The following is a 25644-nucleotide window of genomic DNA, read 5'->3' as shown; positions in this document are numbered from 1 at the left end:
ATTCCTCCTCCAAACTTTACAGCGGGCACTATGCATTCTGGCAGGTAGCATTCTCCTGGCATTCGCCAAACCCAGATTCGTCTGTCGGACTGCCAGATGGTGAAGCGTGAGTCATCACTCCAGAGAATGCGTTTCCACTGCTCCAGAGTTCAATGGCGGCAAGCTTTTCACCACTCCAGCCGAAGATTGGCATTGCGCATGGTGATCTTAGGCTTGTGTGTGGCTGCTCGGCTATGTGAACACAATTCTTGAAGCGCCCGGCGAACAGTTCTTGTGCATGGCAGACGTTGCTTCCAGAGGAAGTTTGGAACTCGGTAGTGAGTGTTGCAACTAAGGACAGACGATTTTTACACGCTACGCACTTCAGCACCCGGCGGTCACGTTCTGTGAGCTTGTGTGGCCTACCACTTTATGGCTGAGCCATTTTCACTTCACAATGACAGAATTTACAGTTTACTGGGGCAGCTCTAGCAGGGCTTGATTTTGACGAACTGACTCTTTGGCAAGGTGGCATTCTATGACTATGCCAAGTTGAAAGTCACTGAGCTCTTTTTACATTTTTCTTATCGCTGCAACTACCCAACAGGCTCGGGAGAGGCGATGGTTGAGTCATGCGTCCTCTGAAACATGACTCGCCAAGCCACGCTTGTTAACACCCGCTCGCTTAACCCGGAAGCCAGCTGCACCAATGTATCGGAGGAAACACCATTCAACTGATGACCGAGTCAGCCTGCAGGCACCCGGCCCGCCACAAGGAGTCCCTAGGGATCGAACCCCAGGCTTTAGTTGTCGCCGCAACACTGCGATGCAGTGCCTTAGATGGCTGCGCTACTCGGGAGGCCGTCACTGAGCTCTTCAGTCAGGCCATTCTACTGCCAATGTTTGTCTATGGAGATTGTATTGCTGTGTGCTCAATTTTATACACCTGTCAGCAGTGGGTGTGGCTGAAATAGCCAAATCCACTAATTTGAAGAGGTGTGCACATACTTTTGTATACAGTGCATGCTTTGTCATTATGGGGTATTGTGTGTAGATTGATGAGGGGAGAAAATCAATTTTAGAATAAGGCTGTAACGTAACAAAATGTAGAAAAAAAGAAAGCGGTCCGAATACTTTCAGAATGCACTCTTTATAGTGTATCACACAAAATGGATGACATAGTACACAATTTGATGACGGTACACAAAAAAACAGGGACCACTTCTGGTACTTAAGCACTGTTTTCAAGCCCCAGTCGGTTTGTTAACACTGAGCAGAGCTATTCTCCTGCATCTCAGGTGATGCTCATCACTCAACGACAATATCAGTCACCAATGACGTCAGAAAGGAGGTGCAATCCTTCTGCTGTTAGTTAATCTACTTTTCTATTACATGGCACCTCCTACACTCTTTGAAAAAAAGAGCTACTGTAGAACCTAAAAGGGTTCTTCGGCTGTCCCCACTGGAGAACTTTATTATTATTATTTGTAGAACAATTTACACACACAAAACATCATCATACAAACATCAATTACATCACACCTGCCCAGAACCACTAGCACAAACACCCATCTCCAGCGCCCACATCCCTTTATGCCACATGGCCTCAAACGGCACCATTTTGTTTCTCTGTAGCCCACGCACTTTCAACATTTAGATAAAGCATTTGAACTTTCCATTGCGTAAATTACAGAGTATTGGTCGATTTCCAGTCGAAGTATAATTTTTAAAAAGATGATTGGTGAGAAAAGTATGGTCCAACACATTGGGTATTTCACTGCACCCTCATACAGTATGCCATGTCTTAAAATATACAGAGAGACAGATTAAAAGTACATTAACACTAATACTTCTGACAGCCAACTTTAACTCCGCCTATAACTTTGACTTTATAACATTCCCAGAAGGCATGGATTATTGAGTCATTATTAGTTTTACACTTCAGACATTACTCTTGCCATTGTGCTGTAGAATTTGTGAATGTTGTCTCTTGTATAATAAATTCTATGCATACGTTCATTTTAGTTAACTGTAACTCCACCTTGTGCCAATATCAGTTATTTTTAAGTCTTGGTTCTGATCATTTATATTTTTTCCTAAGAGATTGTCAGTTGGATAGGTAAACTATACAATACCTTGCAGAGAGCATATCATATGAACATCCTTATCGGACTAAAATAAGATTCCCTCAAGAGTTCTCCTATGGACATAAGGTCACTCTTTGAAGAACCATTTTTGGTTCCAGGTCAAATCCTTTTGGTTCCATGTAAAAACCCCTTTGGGTTCCATGTAGAACCCTTTCCACAGAGGGTTCTACACCGAACCAAAAAGGGTTCTCCTATGGGGACAGCTGAAGCATCCTTTTGGAACCTGTTTGTCTAAGAGTGTATACAATTAATATCAAGACTGGGAAACTTGGGTCAACTATAGATCATTTAAAAAAGGTCCATTATAGTCTAGTCTATTATGTACTATATACCTTTATCCATTTACATCATTTTAGATAACAATTTGGGTAATAAGTAAGTGTATATAAAAGGAAGTTATATGCAGCCATCTAATATCATATGCAGTTATCGTCAATTCCCCAAAAAGCCACAGGATTCAAGAAAATAGTTGTGTCCACAAAGACAGAACACGCAGCCAGGACATGCACAACCGGCCGTCATGCATGTACACACCCACACGCTTCTTTTGACACACACTCATTCATGCATTCAGGCACAAAATTGCTTCATTGCAGAACAGTGATGAGTTTGGATATTGTATCATATGGTATTGCATGTAGAAAATGAAGGGAATTAAGGAGGATAGCTCATTCACAATATAAATTAAAACAGAACATTAAAAACAGGTGTGATTTATCATCAAGTATCCTAAGACAAAAGCACTTGGTCTAATATTTACACATGAACATGAAAGGAAAAAGAAAGATGAAAGACGCCATAAGCACACCAAAGGAATGTCAATACCCTGGAAACAATTGGCATCTCGCATAAAATCACCAACAGCTACAGAAGTAGTGTAAAACTGCCTTGACTGTGAAAGTAATGGAAAGCAAAAGGATCTTTAAAGACTTCCTATACAAATCTAAACATGGTTTTCTGTTTGTTTTTCTACATACAATTTGGGGTTATTGCAGTAGTAGATCGACATATCACATTTACTGGAATTTCAAATAATAAAGTCCAACTAGAGAGAAAGCAGGAGGAATGTGAAAAGGGCTGCATAGAGATGCATTGGCATTTCACTATGTCCTAATCTCATCTGAGACAGGAGTGAAACTTTCTCTGGCACAGGAGGAGACCACAGGATATTAAGCCAAAGACTTGTATGCTTCTAACACTAACGTGCCAACCCAAACCAAAACGAACCAAACTGTTCTGGCACAGCCATTTTTAGTCAGCACGGTTACACGTTATGCTGGATGCGTAACCAGGCCAGCTCAGTACATCGGTTCAGTCCAGCTCGGTAGTGTGACAAGGGTGTGTAAACCTGGAGGAGCCAGCAGGCTACCTGCTGCTTCTGGCAGCTCCACAGATAAAGAGAAAAGGCTCAAGGCTCAGCGCTTTCACTCAAACAATGAGGGGATTTGAACCTGCCACCGCAGAAGAAAGCCATGTCATTGGATTTTGTGAGCCAACCATCATCTAGGACAGGGTTTCCCAAACGCGGTGCAGAGGCCCCCCATGGGTGTACGCTTTGGTTTTTGCCCTAGCACTAAACAGCTGATTCAAATAATCAACGCTTGATGATTCTGTTGGTTATTTGAATCATCTGTTTAGTGCTAGGGCAAAAACCAAAACGTGCATCCAGGGGAGGCCCCGGGACCAAGTTTGGGAACCCCTGATCTAGGATTAGCCAGTGTTTGAAAGTAGGCTACTACATACAAAATCAATATAGATGGTACGGTCTAAAAATGAAGTTTGATATAAATTGAGCCATTCATGCACATACATGTTATCCAGGAAGACCCATGTTTTTCCAGGCACCAACTATATTAATTACTTTTAATTTGTCAACTCAGGCCGAGCCAGGTTTCAGAGGTGCTTCTTTCTTCTGGGGCACATTGGGGTTAAAGTTTGCGCGTGGAACAGATCAGAAAGCGGTGATCCCTCTCCTGTAGGGACCGGGAAGCTCTACATTTGGCACGCTCACATTCTAGAACACAAATGAACTCTGCAGCATTCCAGAACATCATGCATTTCATTCCTATCGGCAGTCCAGAGTTATGAGTCCAGGGTTCCACAGAAGTTACCATGGCAACTGTAGGAAGTATCCAAATAATCCAACACACTTAATGAGATTATCTGAAATCTATAATCCCATTTCAAAAAGAGCCATCATTAAAACAGGTCTAAACATAATTGTCAATCGAGTTCTAAGAAAAATAGAAATATTTTAATAAAATGCAGATACAAGCAGTTAAATTAGACTCATAGATATTATACAACATATGAAGCATCACTTGTTTATAGCAGAATTTTGAGAATAATTATCCTGGATACACTCCAATGTAGTAGATTCAATTAATTGTAACACATCACTCTTGGTGAATCACAGGCTATTAAAAGTTGCAGAAATAGGAACTGTATCAATCCAAGTATAAAATGTCAACACAATAACACATTCCTTTAAAGGCATTAAAAAGGGAAATGTCATGTTTTCTGTTCCAATCATCAAGATGGAGTATGGGAAGCACAGTCATCATCAGTCCCATGTCATTAGATGGATGGTGGGTGTTTGTTTCAGCATGGCAGAGAGAGAAAGAGATGGATACTGCTGTCGCTGTGGAAGACAAGACTACTACCCCTGAAAGAAACAACAACCCCTGCCCCCTTCACCATTACCATCGCTCCTCTAGTCTACAGAACCTGCAACATCATCCATTACCTAGAAATTATGAGGGTCTATACACCCCATAGTAGGACTTAATTGAAAATCAAAACATTTGAAAACTGCATTAAATGGCATGGGGTTGGGATGTGTGTGGAGGGGGATTAAAACATTTATAAGTAAGCTACCGTCCATCAAGAACAATTAACCTCAATGCCAAAATAAACAAAAAACTAAATTGCCATCCGCCACCATTGAAAGCTAGGTTGCCTGGTCCTAGAAACAAGCAGGCTTTGTGTTAAGTCGAGAGGAGGATGTTATTGCCCTTCTCTCATTGGTTTGTTTGTTGCTGGGATGTCACAGTTCCATGTCTTTTTTCCCCGCTCGGTCCTCACAAGCAGAGTAGGTGTAGAGTGACACCTCCCACCTCAACTTCCAACCTGCAGGGGGTCCCCCCTCCCCGTGTGTGCTCTCACCTCACTCAACCCCCATCTCCCTCATCCCCCTCCTGCAAGGAGTCCCTCCCCCTTCCCACCCTGTAAACTGTGTCCTCCCACCTGGTTGGCTGGTCACCGCAGGTTAATGGTTAGAGCCACAGTCAGGATAATACCCAGCAACATGAGGAAGGGAAGCCAGGTCTTCAAGAACCCTGCACAGCTGGAAATAGGGAGAGAAAGACAGAGAGGGGAGGGCAAAGAGAGTGGGCGATACAGATGAGGAGCAGAGCAAGAGGGAGGGAAAGAGCGAGAGAGACATTGGCTTTCGGGAACAACAAGACGTAAGTCATCATATCTGAGGTCTGAGGAGTGACCGAGTCAAAATCTGATTCTTCACATAATTTTCCCCGTTGTCGTGACAGCATATGTTTGAGATCGCATGCACGTAATCAATTACGCCGAGGCTCAGGCAGTCGCCACGGCAACCGCTAAACTCCAGCCAGGCCAGGAGCTTAGTGCATAGTAGCATGCATACCACTCAGATTGCATGAATACATGGTATGGGTTCACATTCTAGAACACAAATGAACAAATGAGCATTCTAGAACATCATGCATTTCATTCCCATCTGCAGTCCAGAGTTATGAGTCCAGGGTTCCACAGAGGTTACCATGGCAACTGCAGGAAGTATCCAAATAATCCAACACACTTAATGAGATTATCTGAAATCTATAATCCCGTTTCAAAAAGAGCCATCATTAAAACAGGTCTAAACATAATTGTCAATCGAGTTCAAAGAAAAATACACATTTTAATAAAGCTGCAGATAAAAGCCGTTAAATTAGACTCATAGATATTATACAAGATATGAAGCATCACTTGTTTATCGCATAGTATTGAGAATTTTTATCCTGGATACACTCCAATGTAGTAAATAGATTCAATTAATTGCAACAACAAATCCCTCTTGGAGAATCACAGGTTATTAAAAGTTGCAGAAATAGGAACTGTATCTAGGTAGTGTGCTAGTGGGAAGACTAGTGGCCACTACCACTCTCACAGGAGGGGGCATGGGAACGAGCTGTCACATTCCTTCAACCACAACATACTGCTCGTCCATCAGACTCAAGCCTAATATCTCCACAAAATCATCAGGAGGCCCTCTGTCCTTCTGTCTCTCAGGATTCCCTGTATTCAGAGGAAATTCAGTGACATCATAACCATCAGCTCATGGGACCCAGAGATTACACATCCCCAATATCTAGCCCTACCTCGCATGGCTTTGTGGAGCATAAGTAAGATACAGTTTTGGCTCTAAAAAAGTTCCGTCACACTGTGGAAAATCTGAACAATGCAAATGCAGGAGATTCTTTTGACTTGAACCATTTCTGCAGCAGTATGTCAGTACCTGACGTGTTTGCTGTAGCAGAGGGAGAGCAGACAAAGACAGAAAGTCAGTATGTCAGTACCTGACGTGTTTTCCGTGGACTAGGGAGAGCAGACAGAGGTTGATCATGTTCCACGAGGTCTTGTTCTCATAGCGCATCAGGTTCAGAGCCATGGCCACATGGGAGTGACAGTTGTCACAGCAGAGGTTGTGCTGGGGAGAGAGAAGTATAATCAACGTTAGTATGGTGCGGTACCCCTGGAACAGTTTAGGGGTTAAGTGCTTTGCTTAAAGGCACGAGATAGCATCTACGATACCTAGAACACCACCTGAATTTGGATTCAAACCGACAACCTTCCAGTTGCAACCTTACACCCACAATTCCTTACCATTCTGTTTTTGTACTCTTCTGAGGCATCATGCACTGCTGTGTCCCAGGCGTTGGAGCCACTAGCATACACCTTGGCTACGTCCAGCATCCAGTACCTTCAAATACATAGATCTTCTATCAGAAACTAAAGCTACTGGTCCTAGATCTGTTTGTGCTAGAGTTGGGTATACAGCACAAATAGATCTGGGTCCAAGTTAACTGCTCTGCACCAATATTCTCTCTCAGAATTGTAATTAAACAATCAACAAGTGCTTTAATTCAAGATACGGTGGGGTCCGAAATTATTGACGCCCTTGATAAAGATTAGCAATAATGACTGTATAAAATAACTAATTCAAATACTGAGCTACACTCAGTGTACAAAACATAAGGAACACCAGCTCTTTCCATGACACAGAGTGACCAGATGAATCCAGGTAAAAGCTACGATCCCTTTTTGAGGTCTCTTGCTAAATCCACTTCAATCAGTGTCGATGAAGGGGAGGAGACAGGTTAAAGATAGATTTTTAAGCCTTGAGACATGGATTGTGTATGTGTAACATTCAGAGGGTGAATGGGCCAAGACAAAATATTGAAGTGCCTTTAAACAGGGTATGGTATTAGGTGCCAGAAATGCAAAACTCCTGAGTTTTTCCAGGCGCAACAGTTTACTGTGTGTATCAAGAAAAGTCCACCACCCAAATTAAATGCAGCAAACTCTACAAAATTGTGGGAAGCATTGGAGTCAACATGGGCCAGCATCCCTGTGGAACGCTTTTGACACCTTGTAGAGTCCATGTCCCAACGAATTGAGGCTGTTCTGAGGGCAAAAGGGGGGAGTGTAACTCATTATTAGGAAGGTGTTCCTATTGTTTTGGACGCTCTGTATATTGTATGCAACAACCACAAAAAAATTGGGAAATTATATTTTATATTAATACATTTGCTCTGAGAAATCAATATTGTTTAACAAGTAACAAAAACACAAAAAAGGAGGGGTCTAAATTATTGACACCCCTAAAGATTCATGTAAATAAAGAAGTCGAAGGTTTAGTATTCGGTCCCATATTCCTTGCATGCAATGACTACATCAAGCGTGGGACTACAAACTTGTTGGATGCATTTGCAGTTTGTTTTGGTTGTTTGTTTCAGATTTTGTGCCAAATAGAAATGAATGGTGAATAATGTATTGTGTCATTTTGGAGTCACTTTTATTGTAAAATAAGAATATCGCTAAACACTTCAACATTAAATATGGATGCTACCATGATTACGGATAATCCTGAAAGAAACACGAGCAATGATTAGTGAGAAAGTTTGAGGTTCAAACATCAAACCCCCAAGACATGCTAACCTCTCACCATTACAATAACAGGGAAGTTTAGCATGTCTTAGTGATATGATCTTTTACCATCTGTAACTTTCTCACTGATCAGAATTCACAATTAATTCAGGATTATTCTAATTGCATTAGTATAACATAGAAGCATTTCGCTACACTCGCATTAACATCTGCTAACCATGTGTATGTGACAAATAAAATTTGATTTGATTATCACTTTTTTTTGCATACTATATAGCCCAGAATTAGATTTATTTTATACAGTCATTATTGCTCATCTTTATCAAGGGTGTCAATAATTTGGGACCCCGCTGTATGTTGAGAAAAGATGCTGAGGTTTTCATATCCCTCTACTGATTTGACCATGAAGAGGAGAAACATTTCAGTCATCAAGATAAGAATAACACCTCCCACAAACATTCCATTCACTTACTTTGTTGGTCTCCCAAAGGCCATGTTGTCTTCCTGCAATAAAACAAAAAGAAAACAAAATGCAATATAAATGGTCATGTGTTCATTATATCAAGCCTATTGAATGATGCAAAAACTAAATGTTAAATCATCCTAAAGTGCAGTTTTTGGGGTATATGAATTTTCATAAATCAGCAGATAAACAACAAACCATATAAGGTGTTGAAGTGATACAGGAAGCAGATAAAGACCACCCAGGAGGTAATAGCATTGGTGTGTGTGTGCTACAGCATACCCCACTTGTTGTCCCCTGGGGCAGTTTCACTTACTGTCCTAATTTATTTATTTAACCATGAAACAACCTTGAGTGTTAAAAACAGAATCTCTTTATTTATAAACCTATTTTATTACGACTCTGCCAACCAGGCTGGCCGGGTGTGGAATACGAAACATGGACAGGGGACAGAGGTGCATCAGATCATGGAATTCCCAATGAGGCCACAAAGACAAAGTCAACGTCTAGCTACAACAGGGAACACCCCCCTATCCACATCCACAACAGTAGTGGAGAGGGTAGTAAGTTTTAAGTTCCTCGGCGTACACATCACAGACAAACTGGATTGGTCCACCCACACAGACAGCATCGTGAAGGCGGCGCAGCAGCGCCTCTTCAACCTCAGGAGGCTGAGGAGATTCGGCTTGTCACCAAAAGCACTCACAAACTTCTACAGATGCACAGTCGAGAGCATCCTGTCGAGCTGTATCACCGCCTGGTACGGCAACTGCTCCGCCCTCAACCGTAAGACTCTCCAGAGGGTAGTGAGGTCTGCACAACGCATCACCGGGGGCAAACTACCTGCCCTCCAGGACACCTGCACCACCCGATGTCACAGGAGGGCCATAGAGATCATCGAGGACAACAACCACCCGAGCCACTGCCTGTTCACCCCGCTATCAACCAGAATGCGAGGTCAGTACAGGTGCATCAAAGCTGGGACCGAGAGACTGAAAAACAGCTTCTATCTCAAGGCCATCAGACTGTTAAACAGCCACCACTAACATTGAGTGGCTGCTGCCAACACACTGACTCAACTCCAGCCACTTTAATAATGGGAATTGATGGGAAATGTAAAATATATCACTAGCCACTTTAAACAATGCTACCTAATATAATGTTTACATACCCTACATTATTCATCTCATATGTATACGTATATACTGTACTCTATATCATCTACTGCATCCTTATGTAATACATGTATCACTAGCCACTTTAACTATGCCACTTTGTTTACATACTCATCTCATATGTATATACTGCACTCAATACCATCTACTGTATCTTGCCTATGCCGCTCTGTACCATCACTCATTCATATATCTTTATGTACATATTCTTTATCCCCTTACACTTGTGTCTATAAGGTAGTAGTTTTGGAATTGTTAGTTAGATTACTTGTTGGTTATTACTGCATTGTCGGAACTAGAAGCACAAGCGTTTCGCTACACTCGCACTAACATCTGCTAACCATGTGTATGTGACAAATAAAATTGGATTTGATTTGAAACTAGTGAACAGATACAAAGCTTATAACTGGGATCTTGCAAACGCCACAAAGACAAAGTCAACGTCTAGCTACAACAGGGATAGGCAACTTTGACGGGGTTGGGGGCCACACAAAATCCAAACTCATCAGTGGAGGGTAGAATGGAGTGAAAGGACTCAAACATGATTTTCATGTGTTTGATACCATTCACTCCATTCCAGCCATCCTACCCTCAGCAGCCTCCGCTGGAACTCATTATGAGGGACCGCAGTGGCTCGAGGGTCTGCATACCAACATCCATACCCACACATGCAGTCAGAGCCGGCCCTAGCCTTTTGGGGGACATAAGTGAATCAATGGGGCCACCCGGTCGGTAATTCGAGCCTGATTACTACAAGTTTAGATAGCTGGCTAGAAGAAGAAAAAAGGTTTATCTGACATGAGCGAATGGAGTGACTGTCAGTGGCTAACATAGCAAGAGAAAAACTATAATATTCCACTATTCTAACAACAGTAAGTTGTGACCCCGATTGAGTTCCCCCTGAAAAAAATGGAAATTGATCAGCGGACCTACAAAGGGGGGCCGCGACCCCAGTTGCCCATCCCTGAGCTAGAACAAACATTATACTCATGGTGGAGAAAGTTGTGGAGGAGGGGTGGTCTAGTTCTTCACCCTGTACACACCAGGGTAATCCTATTGGTATAGAAACTTTTTTTCAATTTAGCAATCACAAATAATGGATTACCTTTTTGGGGCTAACAAGTGTACATGTAGGGGAGCATCAGGGAGTTAACGGACCCAATTGAACTCTATTGATCCCTGAGGGGACTTCTATGTCCCTGACAAGTTCTCCCAGCAAGGACAATGTAATAGTGAGCAAACACACATCTCCTCTTGAAACCTAGTCCCCAGTCGAGTCCTTTTACTCAGTACTTTGTTGAAGCACCTTTGGCAGCGATTACAGCCTCAAGTCTTCTTGGGTATGACGCTACAAGCGTGGCACACCAGCATTTGGCACCAGAGTGCCAAGTCTAGGACAAAAAGTCATCTCAACAGTTTTTACCCCAAAGCCATAAGACTCCTGAACAGGTAATCAAATGGCTACCAAATTTGCGTACCCCCCCCCACCACCTCTTTTTACACTGCTGCTACTCTCTGTTTATCATATATGCATAGTCACTTTAACTATACATTCAAGTTCATACTACTTCAATTGGGCCGACCAACCAGTGCCCCCGCACATTGGCTAACCGGGCTATCTGCATTGTGTCCCACCCACTACCCGCCAACCCCTTTTACGCTACTGCTACTCTCTGTTCATCATATATGCATAGTCACTTTAACCATATCTACATGTACATACTTCCTCAATCAGCCTGACTAACCGGTGTCTGTATGAAGCCTCGCTACTTTTATAGCCTATTTCTTTACTTACCCATTGTTCACCTAATACCTTTTTTGCACTATTGGTTAGATCCTGTAAGTAAGCATTTCACTGTAAGGTCTACACCTGTTGTATTCAGCGCACGTCACAAATAAACTTTGATTTGGGGAGTTTCTCCTATTACTTTCCGCAGATCCTCTAAAGCTCTGTCAGGTTGGATGGGGAGTGTCGCTGCACAGCTATTTTCACATCTCCAGAGATGTTTGATCGCGTTCAAATCTGGGCTCTGGCTGGGCCACTCAACAACATTCAGAGACTTGTCCCGAAGCCACTCCTGCGTTGTCTTGGCTGTGTGCTTAGAGTTATTGTCCTGTTGGAAAGGGATCCTTTGCCCCAGTCTGAGGTCCCGAGCAGGTTTTCATCAAGGATCTCTCTGTACTTTGCTCCATTCATCTTTCCTTTGATCCTGACTAGTCTTCCAGACCCTGCCACTGACAAACATCCCTACAGCATGATGCTGCCACCACAAGTATTTCACTAAACACAAGCATTTCACTACACTCACAAGAACATCTGCTAACCACGTGTATGTGACCAATACTATACAATATGACCATGCTTCACCGTCGGGATGGTGCCAGAAGTTACACCTGGCATTCAGGCCAGAGTTCAATCTTGGTTTCATCAGACCAGAGAATCTTGGGCCAGTTTTATTGCTTCTTTAAATCAGCACAACACTTTTCATCTGTGCTAACAAATGCAAAAGGGTTTTCTAATGATCAATTAGCCTTTCAAAATGATAAACTTGGATTAGCTAACACAACGTGCCATTGGAACACAGGAGTGAGTGATGGTTGCTGATAATGGGCCTCTGTGGGTCTATGTAGATATTCCATTAAAAAGCTGCTGTTTCCAGCTACAATAGTCATTTACAACATGATCAATGTCTACACTGTATTTCTGATCAGTGTGATGTTATTTTAAAATGGACAAAAAAAGTTGCCTTTCTTTCAAAACAAGGACATTTCTAAGTGACCCCAAACTTATGACCGGTAGTGTACATATATTATACACACATGCATACAGTTGAAGTTTACATAAACTAGTTTTAATGACTCCAACCTAAGTGTTTCAACCACTTCACAAACTAACTGTTAACAAACTATAGTTTTGGCAAGTCGGTTAGGACATCTACTTTGTGCATGACAAGTAATTTTTCCCACAATTGTTTACAGACGGATTATTTCACGGTATCACAATTCCAGTGGGTGATAGGTTTACATACACAAAGTTGACTGTGTCTTTAAACAGCTTGGAAAATTCTAGAAAATGATGGCATGGCTTTAAAGCTTCTGATAGGCTAATTTGAGTGATGTATTTCAAAGCCTACCTTCAAACTCAGTGCCTCTTTGCTTGACATCATGGGAAAATCAAAAGAAATCAGCCAAGACCGCAAGTATAAACACCATGGGACCCCGCAGCCATCATAGCGCTCAGGAGATGAACATACTTTGGTGCGAAAAGTGCAAATCAATCCCAGAACAACAGCAAAGTGAAGATGCTGGAGGAAACAGGTACAAAAGTATCTATATCCACAGTAAAATCGCCACAAAAAAAGCCAGACTACGGTTTGCAACTGCACATGGAGACAAAGATCGTACTGCCCTCTGGTCTGATGAAACATAAATAGAGCTGTTTGGCCATAATGACCATCATTATGTTTGGAGGAAAAGGGGGATGCTTGCAAGCTGAAGAACACCATCCCAACCATGCACATGGGTGGCAGCATCACGTGGGTGGCAGCATCATGTTGTGTAGGTGCTTTGCTGCAGGAGGGACTGGTGTACTTCACAAAATAGATGGCATCATGAGACAGGAGAATTATGTGGATATATTGAAGCAACATCTCAAGACATCAAAGCTTGGTCGCAGGAGTGCCATTGGAATTGGGTCTTTCAAATGGACAATGACCCCAAGCATACTTCCAAAGTTGTGGCAAAATGGCTTAAGGACAACAAAGTCAAGGTATTGGAGTGGCCATCACAATTGCCTGACCTCAATCCTATAGAACATTTCTGGACAGAACTGAAAAGGCGAGTGCGAGCAAGAAGGCCTACAAACCGGACTCAGTTACACCAGCTCTGTCAGGAGGAATGGGCCATAATTCACCCAACTTATTGTGGGACCCGAGTTAAACAATTTAAAGGCAATACTACCATACTACCAAATACTAATTGACTGTATGTAAACTTCTGACCCGCTGGGAATGGGATGAAAGAAATAAAAGCTGAAATAAATCACTCTACTATTATTCTGACATTTCACATTCTTAAAATAAAAGTGATGATCCTAACTGACCTAAGACAGGGAATTTTCCAAGGATTAAATGTCAGGAATTGTGGAAAAACTGAGTTTAAATGCATTTGGCTAAAGTGTATGTAAACTTCCAACTTCAATTGTACACACACTCAGTCAAAAGTTTGAGAACACCTACTCATTCACGGGTTTTTCTTGATTTTTACTATTTTCTACATTGTATAATAATAGTGAAGACATCAAAACTATGACAACACATGGAATCAAGTTGTAACCCAAAAAAGTGTTAAACAAATCAAAATATTTTATATTTGAGATTCTTCAAATAACCACCCTTTGTGTTGATGACAGCTTTGCACACTTGGCATTCTCTCAACCAGCTTCACCTGAAATGCTTTTCCAACAGTCTTGAAGGAGTTCCCACATATGCTGAGCACTTGCTCGCTGCTTTTCCTTCTCGCTGCTGTCTGACTCTTCCAAAACCATCTCAATTTGGTTGAGGTTGGAGGATTGTGGAGGCCATGTAATCTGATGCAGCACTCCATCACTCTCCTTCGTGGTCAAATAGCCCTTATACAGCCTGGAGGTGTGTTGGGTCATTGTCCTGCTGAAAAACAAATGATAGTCCCACTAAACACAAACCAGACGGGATGGCGTATCGCTGCAGACTGCTGTGGTAGCCTTGCTGGTTAAGTGTGCCTTGAAATCTAAATAAATCACAGACAGTGTCACCAACAAAGCACCATAACACCCACTCTTCCATGCTTTACAGTAGGAAATACAAATGCGGAGATCATCCGTTCACCCACATTGCGTCTCACAAAGACACAGCGATTGGAACCAAAAATCTCCAATTTGAACTCCAGACCAAAGGACATAGTTCCACCAGTCTAATGTTCGTTGCTCGTGTTTCTTGGCCCAAGGTAGTCTCTTCTTATTGGTGTCTTTTAGGAGTGGTTTATTTGCAACGATTCGACCATGAAGGTCTGATTTATTCCATGTGTAACTCTGTGTTTGTGTCGCACTGCTTTGCTTTACCTTGGCCAGGTCGCAGTTGTAAATCAGAGCTTGTTCTCTAGCCTACCTGGTAAAATAAAGGTGGAAATTAAAAAAAATAAAAAATAAAATCAGTCTCCTTTGAACAGTTGTGATTTGTCTGTTACTTGAACTCTGTGACGCATTTATTTGGGCTGCAATTTCTGAGGCTGGTAGCTATAATGAATTTTTTCCTCTGCAGCAGAGGTAACTTTGGGTCTTCCATTCCTGTGGTGGTCCTAATGCGAGCCAGTTTCATCATAGCGCTTTATGGTTTTTTCGACCGCACTTGAAGAAACTTTCAAAGTTCTTAATTTTCCATATTGTTTGACCTTTATGTCTAAAAGTAATGATGGAAGGCCGCTTCTCTTTGCTTATTTGAGCTGTTCTTGCTATAATATGGACTTGGTCTTTTATCAAATAGGGCTATCTTCTGTATACCACCCCTACCTCGTCACAACACAACTGATTGGCTCAAACGCATTAAGGAAAGGAATTCCACAAATTAGCTTTTAACTTCTTCGAGCTAGGGGGCAGTATACTGAATTTCTGCCTGACTGACGTGCCTGAAGTCAACTGCCTGTTACTCAGGCCCAGAGGCTAGGATATGAATATAATTGGTAGAATTAGATAGAAAACACCTTGACGTTTCTAGAACTGTTAAAATAATGTCGGAGTATAACAGAACTGATATGGCAGGCGAAAACCCGAGGAAAATCCATCCGTAATTTTTTTTTTTGGGGGGGGGGCAGTCACAGGCCATTCCAATGGAAATCTATGGGTCTATATATCAAAATTCCTCCCAGATTGCAGTTCCTATGGCTTCCACTAGATGTCAGTCTTTATACAGGGTTTCAGGCTTGTTTTTTGAAAAACAAACAAGTAGTTGTAGTTTGTCCAAGGTGTTGTCATCAGGAAAGGTAGGCTTTTGGCGTGCGTGAACGAGGGCGCGCTCTTCGTTATTTTCCTTTCCTATTGAACACCGTTCTTTCCACCTGAAATATGATCATTTATTTACATATTAAGGTACCTAAGGATTGAATAGAAACATTGTTTCACTTGTTTGGATGAAGTTTACAGGTAGCTTTTTGAATTCCTTTGTATGCATGTTGAAGGAGTGGATTACTGAAATCAATGGCGCCAACTAAACTGACTTTTTTGGATATAAAGGACTTCATCTAACAAAAAAAACATTAATTGTGTAGCTGGGACCCTTGGGACTGCAAACAGAGGAAGATCTTCAAAAGGTAAATTATTTATTTTATTGCTATTTGTGATTTTTGTGAAGCCGGTGCTGGTTGAAAAAGTAGTTTGATGTGGGGCGCTGTCCTCAGATAATCGCATGGTATGCTTTCGCCGTAAAGCCTTTTTGAAATCTGACAACACAGTTGGATTAACAAGAAGTTAAGCTTTTAAATGATGTAAGACACTTGTAATATTAAACATTCATGGATATACGATAGTCATTTGAATTTGGTGCTCTCCAATTTCACAGGAAGTTGTCTTTATTATCCCGCTAGCGGGCCACCTAGCCCATAGAGATTTTAACAAGGCACACCTGTTAATTGAAATGCATTCCAGGTGACTACCTCATGAAGTAGGTTGAGAGAATGCCAATGTATTTGAAAAATCTTTCCAGCGCTCTCCCTTTTGATAACCACTCAGCGTAAAAGGGAAAAATGTAAAAAATTTGAGGTTCCGGTACTCGGCTCCAGTGAGCTCCTGCCCAGATCAAGCACTGCTTCTTATCCCTTGCACAAATATCCTACAGCTGTGTCTGTCCCAAGCTCACTGACACAGGAAACTGAGGCCCAGAATATTTTATACAATGTTGCAAGTTTGCTAGTGGAAGCTTCAGACTGACCCAAGTTAACAAAAGGTTGCAAGTTCATTGCAGACAGGCCATATGTAGCCAATGTGATTTATAGGATATTTATTTTTAGCCTGATATTTTCTACCTGCAGGATACAACGTTGTTATTTGTTGGCTTTATGTATGCTATTTTTCAAATAGTTGGCAATAGCAATAGAAGTTAATTTTTAGTTTAAGATTTGGATAGAATTTTGATTAAGCACATGACAATGACAGATATTATAAATTAAATTAAACAGTTTCACAAATATGCATATGAAAACCATAACTGGCAAGCAGATCATTAGAAATGGTAAGAAATTGGCATTCCACATTAGAAATGTTGCCGACTCCTCGTGTAGCCCATTACCGGCAACTTCAGGAGAGTAATGGCAGAATCTGCGAAAGCCAGCAAGAGCAGGAGGAAAAAAGTTGGGTCAGGTTAAGGTTTTTTCTTCGGGTTATCTAGATCTCTGGTGCCCTCTTGAGGCATTTGTCTTATTTCATCAAACCTTAAGCATTAGACAAGCTCAATGCATATAAACTCAGCAAAAAAAGAAACTTCCTTTTTCAGGACCCTGTCTTTCAAAGATAATTCATAAAAATCCAAATACCTCTTCCACCAAGAACTGGCAAATCTGGTGCAGTCCATGAGGAGATGCACTGCAGTACTTAATGCAGATGGTGGCCACACCAGACACTGACTGTTACTTTTGATTTTGACCCCCCCCTTTGTTCAGGGACACATTATTCCATTTCTGTTAGTCACATGTTTGTGGAACTTGTTTAGTTTATGTCTCAGTTGTTGAATCTTGTTATGTTCATACAAATATTTATGAACTGCTGAGTTTAGTTGATTTGATTAAAAACACATATTGTGTGTCTATATAATGGAAAAATACATGTTTTTTTAAATTGAAAGTTTGGTCGAGAGAAAAGACGACTTTCGGTTGATCAAGATTTTTTTTTGTCAGGGACAGCCCTAAACAGGAAGCACCTGAGCTCAATTTCAAGTCGCATAGCAAAAGGTCTGAATACTCACGTAAATAAGGTATCTGTTTTGATTTTGAATACATTTGCAAACATTTCTAAAAACCTGTTTTGCTTTATCTTTATGGGGTATTGTGTGTAGATTGATAAGGAAAAACATTTATTTAATCAATTTTAGAATAAGGCTGTAATGTAACAAAATGCAGAAAAAGTCAAGGGGTCCGAATATTTTCTGAATGCACTGTATATAAAAATCTATAGTTCACTCCCTCTACAGGCAGCCGAGAGATATTTCAATGTGGTTTGAAGCCAGCTCCAATGTATACTTGCCGCCGGTCCCAAATCTGTTTGCCAACTCTTGTGACGTCTGGGAAAACAAGTATTAAAGACAAAACTCAACATTCTGGAACAGTGGCGGCCGTTTCCCACGGACCAAGATTCATCTTCAGGAGTAGGCTTAATCTGGTTCTGGGAAATGGGCCCTAAATCTATGTCAGTGTGTGTAGTGTGTCTGGGCCTGTTAGGATTTCAACCAAATTATGTGTCAATTTCCTTCAGCCGCTTGAGAGGAAGAACAGAAAGAAAATAAGAGAGGAGGAAAGAAAGAACCGAAGAAGAGAGGAGAGGAAGAACAGAAGTACTCACAGAGACAAAGTAGGGCCCAGCAAAGTCACGGATGATACCTGAAGAGGTGCAGATTCCCATGTGTCCAATGAATGGTAGCAGCCATCTGAAAACGAAGAATATGATTTGAATAGACATTAAAATATAAAATAGCCTGCCTCACACTGTCACAATAAAAATAAAACAAATAATTGTAAAGTTCTTCAGGATTTACACAATGTATTCACTGTGGATGACTTTCAATGCAAAGGTTCTCTCCAGTTCCAAGGTGGAATAAAGCCTAACTGATCAAATTAACAAATTTGACAGTACACTGCCCTCGAACCCTCACGCCTTGATCAGACAAACAGCAGCATTGCATTTTTGTACACCAGAAGTACATTCATTTCCAAAGAAATGCTGCGTTTGCCTTGCAGTATTGCGTTGCAGAGGCAGTGCATTCTGTGTGGTGCATACGTTGGATTTACCCAACATATGCATCAAAGTGTGTGAGTAGACTTGACAGAAATAGTAGCAAAAGGTGAATGTTGAACTTTTGTTGCACACATATCCACAAAAATTGTTTAAAATGTATTATGCAGCATTGATGCAATGACGCTGTCGGTCTGATTGAGGCATAACTGCATCGAGTTACAGCGATTAATTCCCAAATGGCACCATATTTCTTTATAGTGCAGTACATAGGGTACAGGGTGCCTTTTGGACACAGAACATAATTTATTCTATAGAAGTGCTCATAAATCTGGCAGCCGCTTAGAGCATATTCATATGATTGGTTTATACCAATGATACCCTTATATTATGCATTCAAGAGATGTCATTTTGCAACAGTGAAATGGTGCAGGAGAGAGGGGCACAGCACAGAGGAGGCATCCTAGAAAATGCCTGATCCAATATTAATCTCACAGGATTCCTGGAGAGAGTGCAGTGCAGTCATGCCGACCTAAATACTAAGCAGTGAGATATTATGTGGGGCGGGTGGGTTGTTGGCCAAAAAGCAGGTTGTGAGGACTGTATGGTACCCTATTCTCTTTAGTGTATTAACTTTGACCAGTCAAAATTAGTGCATTATAAAGGGAATAGGGTTCCATTAAGTACACATTCAGTTTCAGTCTCCTCGTTGATCGAAAACACCACACCAAAATCATAGCTGACAGGTAGACTAAAGAACTGGTGATTTCATGAAACACATTTGTTTTGAAACAGCCAAACCCTAGCAATTAGCCGATTTTGTTTTGGTAGGCTGATAAAAACTTATAATGTGCAAAATGCCAATGCTATAGCAGCCTACAACCTGTGTGTGAAGATGACGTAACTTTGAACTACTATAGCAGCTCGTGGCTTTGATAAAATGTAGCGCGTTGCCTCGCTGAAACGGATAGATTGTATTAAACCACTTTGATACAAAACCAAGTTTTGTATTAATCATATTGTAGCCAAGTAGCTAACGTTAATATAACATATTTAGCCTGTGTGCCTTTCTATATCAGCAAAGGCTAACTAGCCACGGGGCTATGCTGTCAACTGTCCGTCGAAAAAGGAAAGTCAGCGTTTTAAATTATACAATTTTTTATCTGAACCTGTCGGCATTTCTAACCGACTGGGCTTGAGAACAGTTAATAAACTGACTGATAGCAAATGACTAGCCAGCTCGCTAACGTTAGCTACCGAGCTGTCACGAATAACTCGCCCCATTATGATCACGCGCAAAATAAAGTAAACATGCATGTTTCATCCGGGAACTCACGATAGCACGGGGATAGGTGTCCACACAATACAGTAGGGATAACGGCTCGTATCGGGGTCTATTCTCTCAAAGGCTATGTGGTAATTCTTCATGGTGTCGATTTCGACAACACCCGCCATCACCAACTGTGAAAAATGAACTTCATCACAGATTCTCCATTATATTGACCAGATACTCTAGTGGCCGCACTACCAATGAAAATAAATGTATTTACAAATGGAAGACAGTCGGGAAGAGGCATGATCAGGTGGGACCATTCTAGCCAATGAGAGAGCAGATACGAGAGTGAACAACAGGCACTAGTTACAATACCACAGCACAACATGAACATTGTCTAAAACGTAAAAAATCCTGAAAATGCATATTTTGGGTTTTAATTTAAAGGTAGGCATAAAACTAGCAGTGTGGTTAGAGTTAGTTTTAAAATCCAATTTTAAGAAGAGAAATTGTAGAAAGACTGGGTTTATGACTTTACCGATGTGCTTGAACTAGTGATGCCTAGGCACACCGATATAAAGTGTTTTTTCTCAAAGTTGCTATGATGTTACGTGTCCTACTTATATCAGTACACTCATAAAAACCTAATCATTACGAAACTTCTATTCGATCAAATAAGCCACACGTAGCAAATAAACAACTATATTTGTTTGCTAACAAAATTCGACACACATTGACGTCCATACAAAAATGAATTGCTCGGTGAGCGAAAGAAAACGAAAACCCGCCACCTGCTGGAGAAGACAGATTTTAGGTCCAGTTATCCCTCTCGCTTCGCCTCTTAGTCTCTGACTTCATTCGCCCCACTTCCTGGCAAATGACAACCACCAGCGTCTCCCTTTTGACAGCAGGCGCGAACTTCTAGGGTGTCCGCACTCTACAAGCAGCAGTATCAGTGATCAGAATTAGCTACAGTCTTCCCCTAAATCGTTGAGCTTCTGCAAGATATATAAAATAAACAAAATAAAATTATTTCCAGGCTATGTGAACAACATGTGAAGACAGATTAAAACCACATTGTAGAAAAATCCTACCACCTGTCCTGTTTCAAATGTCATATCTCTATGAACATTCAACAGTGTAATACTCTCAATCGCAAACAATATAATTACAGACATACAGAAAAAGTGAAGAGTCACTTCACTTATAAGAAGCCAATAGGCCTGTATAGAGGGGAAAGGGAACAACATAAGCACTTCACAATCAGACAGCCAGGACTGTGAATGCTGAGTTCTCAGTCTCTAAACCCATATTTCTATTTGCAATTATATTGAACAAAAATATAATTTTACTGAGATTTTACTGAGTTAACAGTTCATATAAGGAAATCAATCAACAAATTCATTAGGCCCTAATCTATGGATTTCACATGACTGGGAATACTAATATGCATCTGTTGGTCAAAAAAAGGTAGGGGGTGGATCAGAAAACCAGTCAGTATCTAGTGTGACCACCTCATGCAGTGTGACATCTCCTTCGCATAGAGTTAGTCAAGTTGTTGAATGTGGCCTTGTCATGGTATCTCTGTGCATTCCAATTGCCATCGAAAAAATGCAATTGTGTTCAATGTCCGTAGCTTAACCCCACTGCCACCATGGGGCACTCTGTTCACAACGTTGACATCAGCAAAGCACTCGCCCAAATGTCACCATACACACCATACACGACCCGTAGCACTCACGTCTGTAGCCATGAAATTCTTTGAAAGGCTGGTCATGGCTCACATCACCACCATTATCCCAGAAACCCTAGACCCACTCCAATTTGCATACCACACCAACAGACCCACAGATGATGCAATCTCTATTACACTCCACACTGCCCTTTCCCACCTGGACAAAAGGAACACCGATGTAAGAATGCTATTCATTGACTACAGCTCAGTGTTCAACACCATTGTGCCCTCAAAGCTCATCACTAAGCTAAGGACCCTGGGACTAAACACCTCCCTCTCCAACTGGATCCTGGACTTCCTGACGGGACGCCCCCAGGTGGTAAGGGTAGGTAACAACACATCCACCACACTGATCCTCAACACGGGTGCCCCTCAGGGGGGCGTGCTCAGTCCCCTCCTGTATTCCCTGTTCACTCATGACTGCACGGCCAGGCACGACTCCAACACCATCATTAAGTTTGCTGATTACATAACAGTGGCAGGCCTGATCACAGACAACGATGAGATAGCCTATAAGGAGGAGGTCAGAGACCTGTCCGTGTGGTGCAAGGACAACAACCTCTCCCTCAGCGTGATCAAGACAAAGGAGATGATTGTGGACTTACAGGAAAAGGGGGACCGAGCACGCCCCCATTCTTATTAACCGGGCTGTAGTGGAGCAGGTTGAGAGCTTCAAGTTCCTTGGTGTCCACATCACCAACAAACTAACATGGTCCAAGCACACCAAGACAGTCATGAAGAGGACACAACAAAACCTATTCCCCCAAAGGATACTGAAAAGATTTGGCATGGGTCCTCAGATCCTCAAAAGGTTTTACAGCTGCACCATCGAGAGCATCCTGACGGGTTTCATCACTGCCTGGTACGGCAACTGCTCGGCCTCCGACCGCAAGGCACTACAGAGGGTAGTGTGTACGACCCAGTATATCACCGGGGCCAAGTTTCCTGCCATCCAGGACCTCTATAACAAGCGGTGTCAGAGGAAGGCTCTAAAAATGGTCAAAGACTTTAGCCAACCTAGTCATAGACTGTTCTCTCTGCTACCACACGGCAAGCGGTTCCGAAGCGCCAAGTCTAGGTCCAAGAGGCTTCTAAACAGCTTCTACCCCCCAAGCCTTCAGACTCCTGAACAGCTAATCAAATGGCTACCTAGACTATTTGCATTGTTAGGGTTTGGCCGGGGTAGGCCATTATTGTAAATAATAATTTGTTCTTAACTGACTTGCCTAGATAAATTTAAACAACATTTGAGAGAAATAAGATTTTGGTGCGTATGGAACATTTCTAGGATCTTTTAGTTCAGCTCATGAAACATGGGACCAACACTTTACATGTTACGTATATATTTTTGTTCCGTATAGATGCACTGACTAACATTCCCCCTAAAGTTCTGCTAAATCGTGGATTACAGGTGGTTTATGGGACTTTAAATCCATCAATATTTGCTTTATATTCCATAAATAGACAGTTTTGGCTTATGTTCAAGCCAGCACAGAGAGGAGAAGTACTCAGAGGTGGAGTGGGAGTGCAGGTTGCAGGCAGAAGCAGAGGAAGACACAGCTATTAAAGAAGTTATATATCTATGGCGATGCAATACTGAAACTGGAAGCAGAGAGGAACCCATGGGATGTGGCTGGGTTCAGTGTACTCCATGCAGCATCCTATTAAACATGACAGGTGATATATTGTGCGAAGGGCAAAAACAAACTACTCAGCAAAAGCAGGCAGACGTTGATAAATGAAGGAAGGAGGAAGGAACAGCGGGCTGGTCGTAGTGGAACCAAGGGAATTCTCCAGCGAAATGCCACCTCAATATCCAGCTAACACTGGCCCACAACCATCCTTTCCAATTAGGCCACAGGATGTGGAGAATAGCACTTGCTGGAACTTCATGGCAGCTTGAGGTTCCTTTTCAAGTCAAAAGGTTTGAAATACTAAATGTCAATATGTGAACTTCTAATCCTCCCAACACTCATATTTGTGATTACCTTTTATTTTTTATTTCACCATTATTTTGACAGGAAGTCAATGCTGAAACCAAGGTCCATTTTCCAGATGAGCCCTGTTTAGCTGGTTGGGGAAACATGAAAGGTTTGGTGATGGTCTATTACAGGTTTTTTTAATCACTTTGGTACTATTTTCACAAGTATTTGGTACAATTTCACAACTCTTAGTACAAAACTCAAAACAGATCATCAAAAAGGCTGTTTTTCAAAACGTTAAACACATTTTCAATTGACTAAGTACAACAAATAAGATTACAATGTAACTTTTTTCCCCAAACCTAATCCGTGTTTCATCTAGAAATACCTTCCATATGAAGTAATTGTCTTTCACAATGCAAGGCTCACAATAGTTTTCATATGATTCTCTTCTCATTTGTTTAAATACATTTGACCATCAGTTAATCCAACGGTGTTTAATTCACTTAACCGTTTGGTAAACCTATAGATTTTAAACTGGTTTGTCTACTATATATGGAATTTGAACTGCATAAATAAAATGTGTGTTTGCAATGTATAAACATCTAAAGTACATGTAGGACACATGATAACCATACATAATGACTACTTGTTACTGCTAATTGATTTCACAAAGTGGTCACCACAATTGGTCACCATATAAAAGGGTGTGTGTGAACACTTGCAATTTATTTCAACATGGAGCAGGATAGACAGCAAGGGAGAGGAAGAAATGAATGAGCTTGTGGACAAGAGGCCCATCAGAGAGGTGGGCATCAGAGAGGTGGGCATCAGAGAGGTGGGCATCAGAGAGGTGGGCATCAGAGAGGTGGGCATCAGAGAGGTGGGCATCAGAGAGGTGGGCATCAGAGAGGTGGGCATCAGAGAGGTGGGCATCAGAGAGGTGGGCATCAGAGAGGTGGGCATCAGAGAGGTGGGCATCAGAGAGAGGGAGGTAGACGGCAGGGAACTGTTGTGTCTAATGAAGTCCGGGCCACTGTCGTTGCCCATGTGGTAAACAGAGGCCTTACCATGGCTGAGGCTGCCAGATTAGTTCACCCCAATCTGAAAAGATCAACTGTCAATTCGATCATGAGAACATTTCGCCAAGAAAACTGGTAAGTCTGCAGGATATGGGCCTCCCAAGTTGCGCAGTGGTCTAAGGCACTGCATCACGACCAGAAGACTCATAAGGCGGCAAACAATTGGCATGGCATCGTCCGGGTTAGGGGAGGGTTTGGCCGGCCTAGATTTCCTTGTCCCATCATGTTTTTGCGACTCCTTGTGGTGGACCGGGCACCTGTAAGCTGACTTTAGTCGCCTCCGGCCTCCCGGGTGGCGCAGTTGTTAAGGGCGCTGTACTGCAGTTGCAGTTGTAATAGTGTGTTATATGTGGAAATGTGTTCGTATTATAAATTGTATTTTAATGTTTAAGGACTCTTGGAATATTAGTCCAAACGGGGACTAAAAGAGATCCAAATCAAATCAAATCAGGCCCTAATCTATGGATTTCGCATGACTGGGAATACAGATATGCATCTGTTGGTCACAGATACCTTTAAAAAAAAAGTAGAGGCGTGGATCAGAAAACCAGTCAGTACCTAGTGTGACCACCATTTGCCTCATGCAGCGTGACACATCTCCTTTGCATAGAGTTGATCAGGTTGTTGATTGTGGCCTCGTCATGGTAGCTCTATGCATTCAAATTGCCAACGATAAAATGCAATCGTGTTTGTTGTACGTAGCTTATGCCT

The 25644-nt window shown here is 41.8% G+C and overlaps 1 protein-coding gene across 2 annotated transcripts; it reads right to left on the bottom strand.

Moving 5' to 3' along the window:
- Positions 1 to 1110: 1110 nt before the first annotated feature.
- Positions 1111 to 20470, bottom strand: LOC112229657 (transmembrane protein 222). Of its 2 annotated transcripts, none has more exons than XM_042310116.1 (6): positions 20258 to 20470; positions 18532 to 18616; positions 8785 to 8816; positions 7029 to 7125; positions 6722 to 6852; positions 1111 to 5472 (listed from the first exon to the last, which is right to left on the bottom strand). In XM_042310116.1, exons 1-6 carry the CDS (start codon positions 20374 to 20376, stop codon positions 5385 to 5387), a joined length of 552 nt encoding a protein of 183 aa, XP_042166050.1. In that variant the 5' UTR covers positions 20377 to 20470; the 3' UTR covers positions 1111 to 5384. The 2 variants fall into 2 exon arrangements, with proteins under 2 accessions (XP_042166050.1, XP_024251372.2); XM_024395604.2 differs by lacking the exon at positions 20258 to 20470 and adding an exon at positions 14397 to 14617.
- Between the last annotated feature and the right edge of the window lie 5174 nt (positions 20471 to 25644).

The sequence above is a fragment of the Oncorhynchus tshawytscha genome, linkage group LG31 (assembly GCF_018296145.1).
Source record: "Oncorhynchus tshawytscha isolate Ot180627B linkage group LG31, Otsh_v2.0, whole genome shotgun sequence".
Lineage (NCBI taxonomy): Eukaryota > Metazoa > Chordata > Actinopteri > Salmoniformes > Salmonidae > Oncorhynchus > Oncorhynchus tshawytscha.
This window is presented reverse-complemented; position numbering and strand designations above follow the sequence as displayed.

Bases quoted from the DNA above. Each gene is read 5' to 3' on its own strand.
- LOC112229657 (XM_042310116.1), bottom strand. From the start codon at position 20,376: ATGGCGGGTGTTGTCGAAATCGACACCATGAAGAATTACCACATAGCC. The intron at 7,126-8,784 runs GTAAGTGAATGG...ATGTATTTGAAG, and splicing joins GCCTTTGGGAGACCAACAAA to GTACTGGATGCTGGACGTAG. The intron at 5,473-6,721 runs GTACTGACATAC...CCCTATTTCCAG, and splicing joins GTCCACGGAAAACACGTCAG to CTGTGCAGGGTTCTTGAAGA.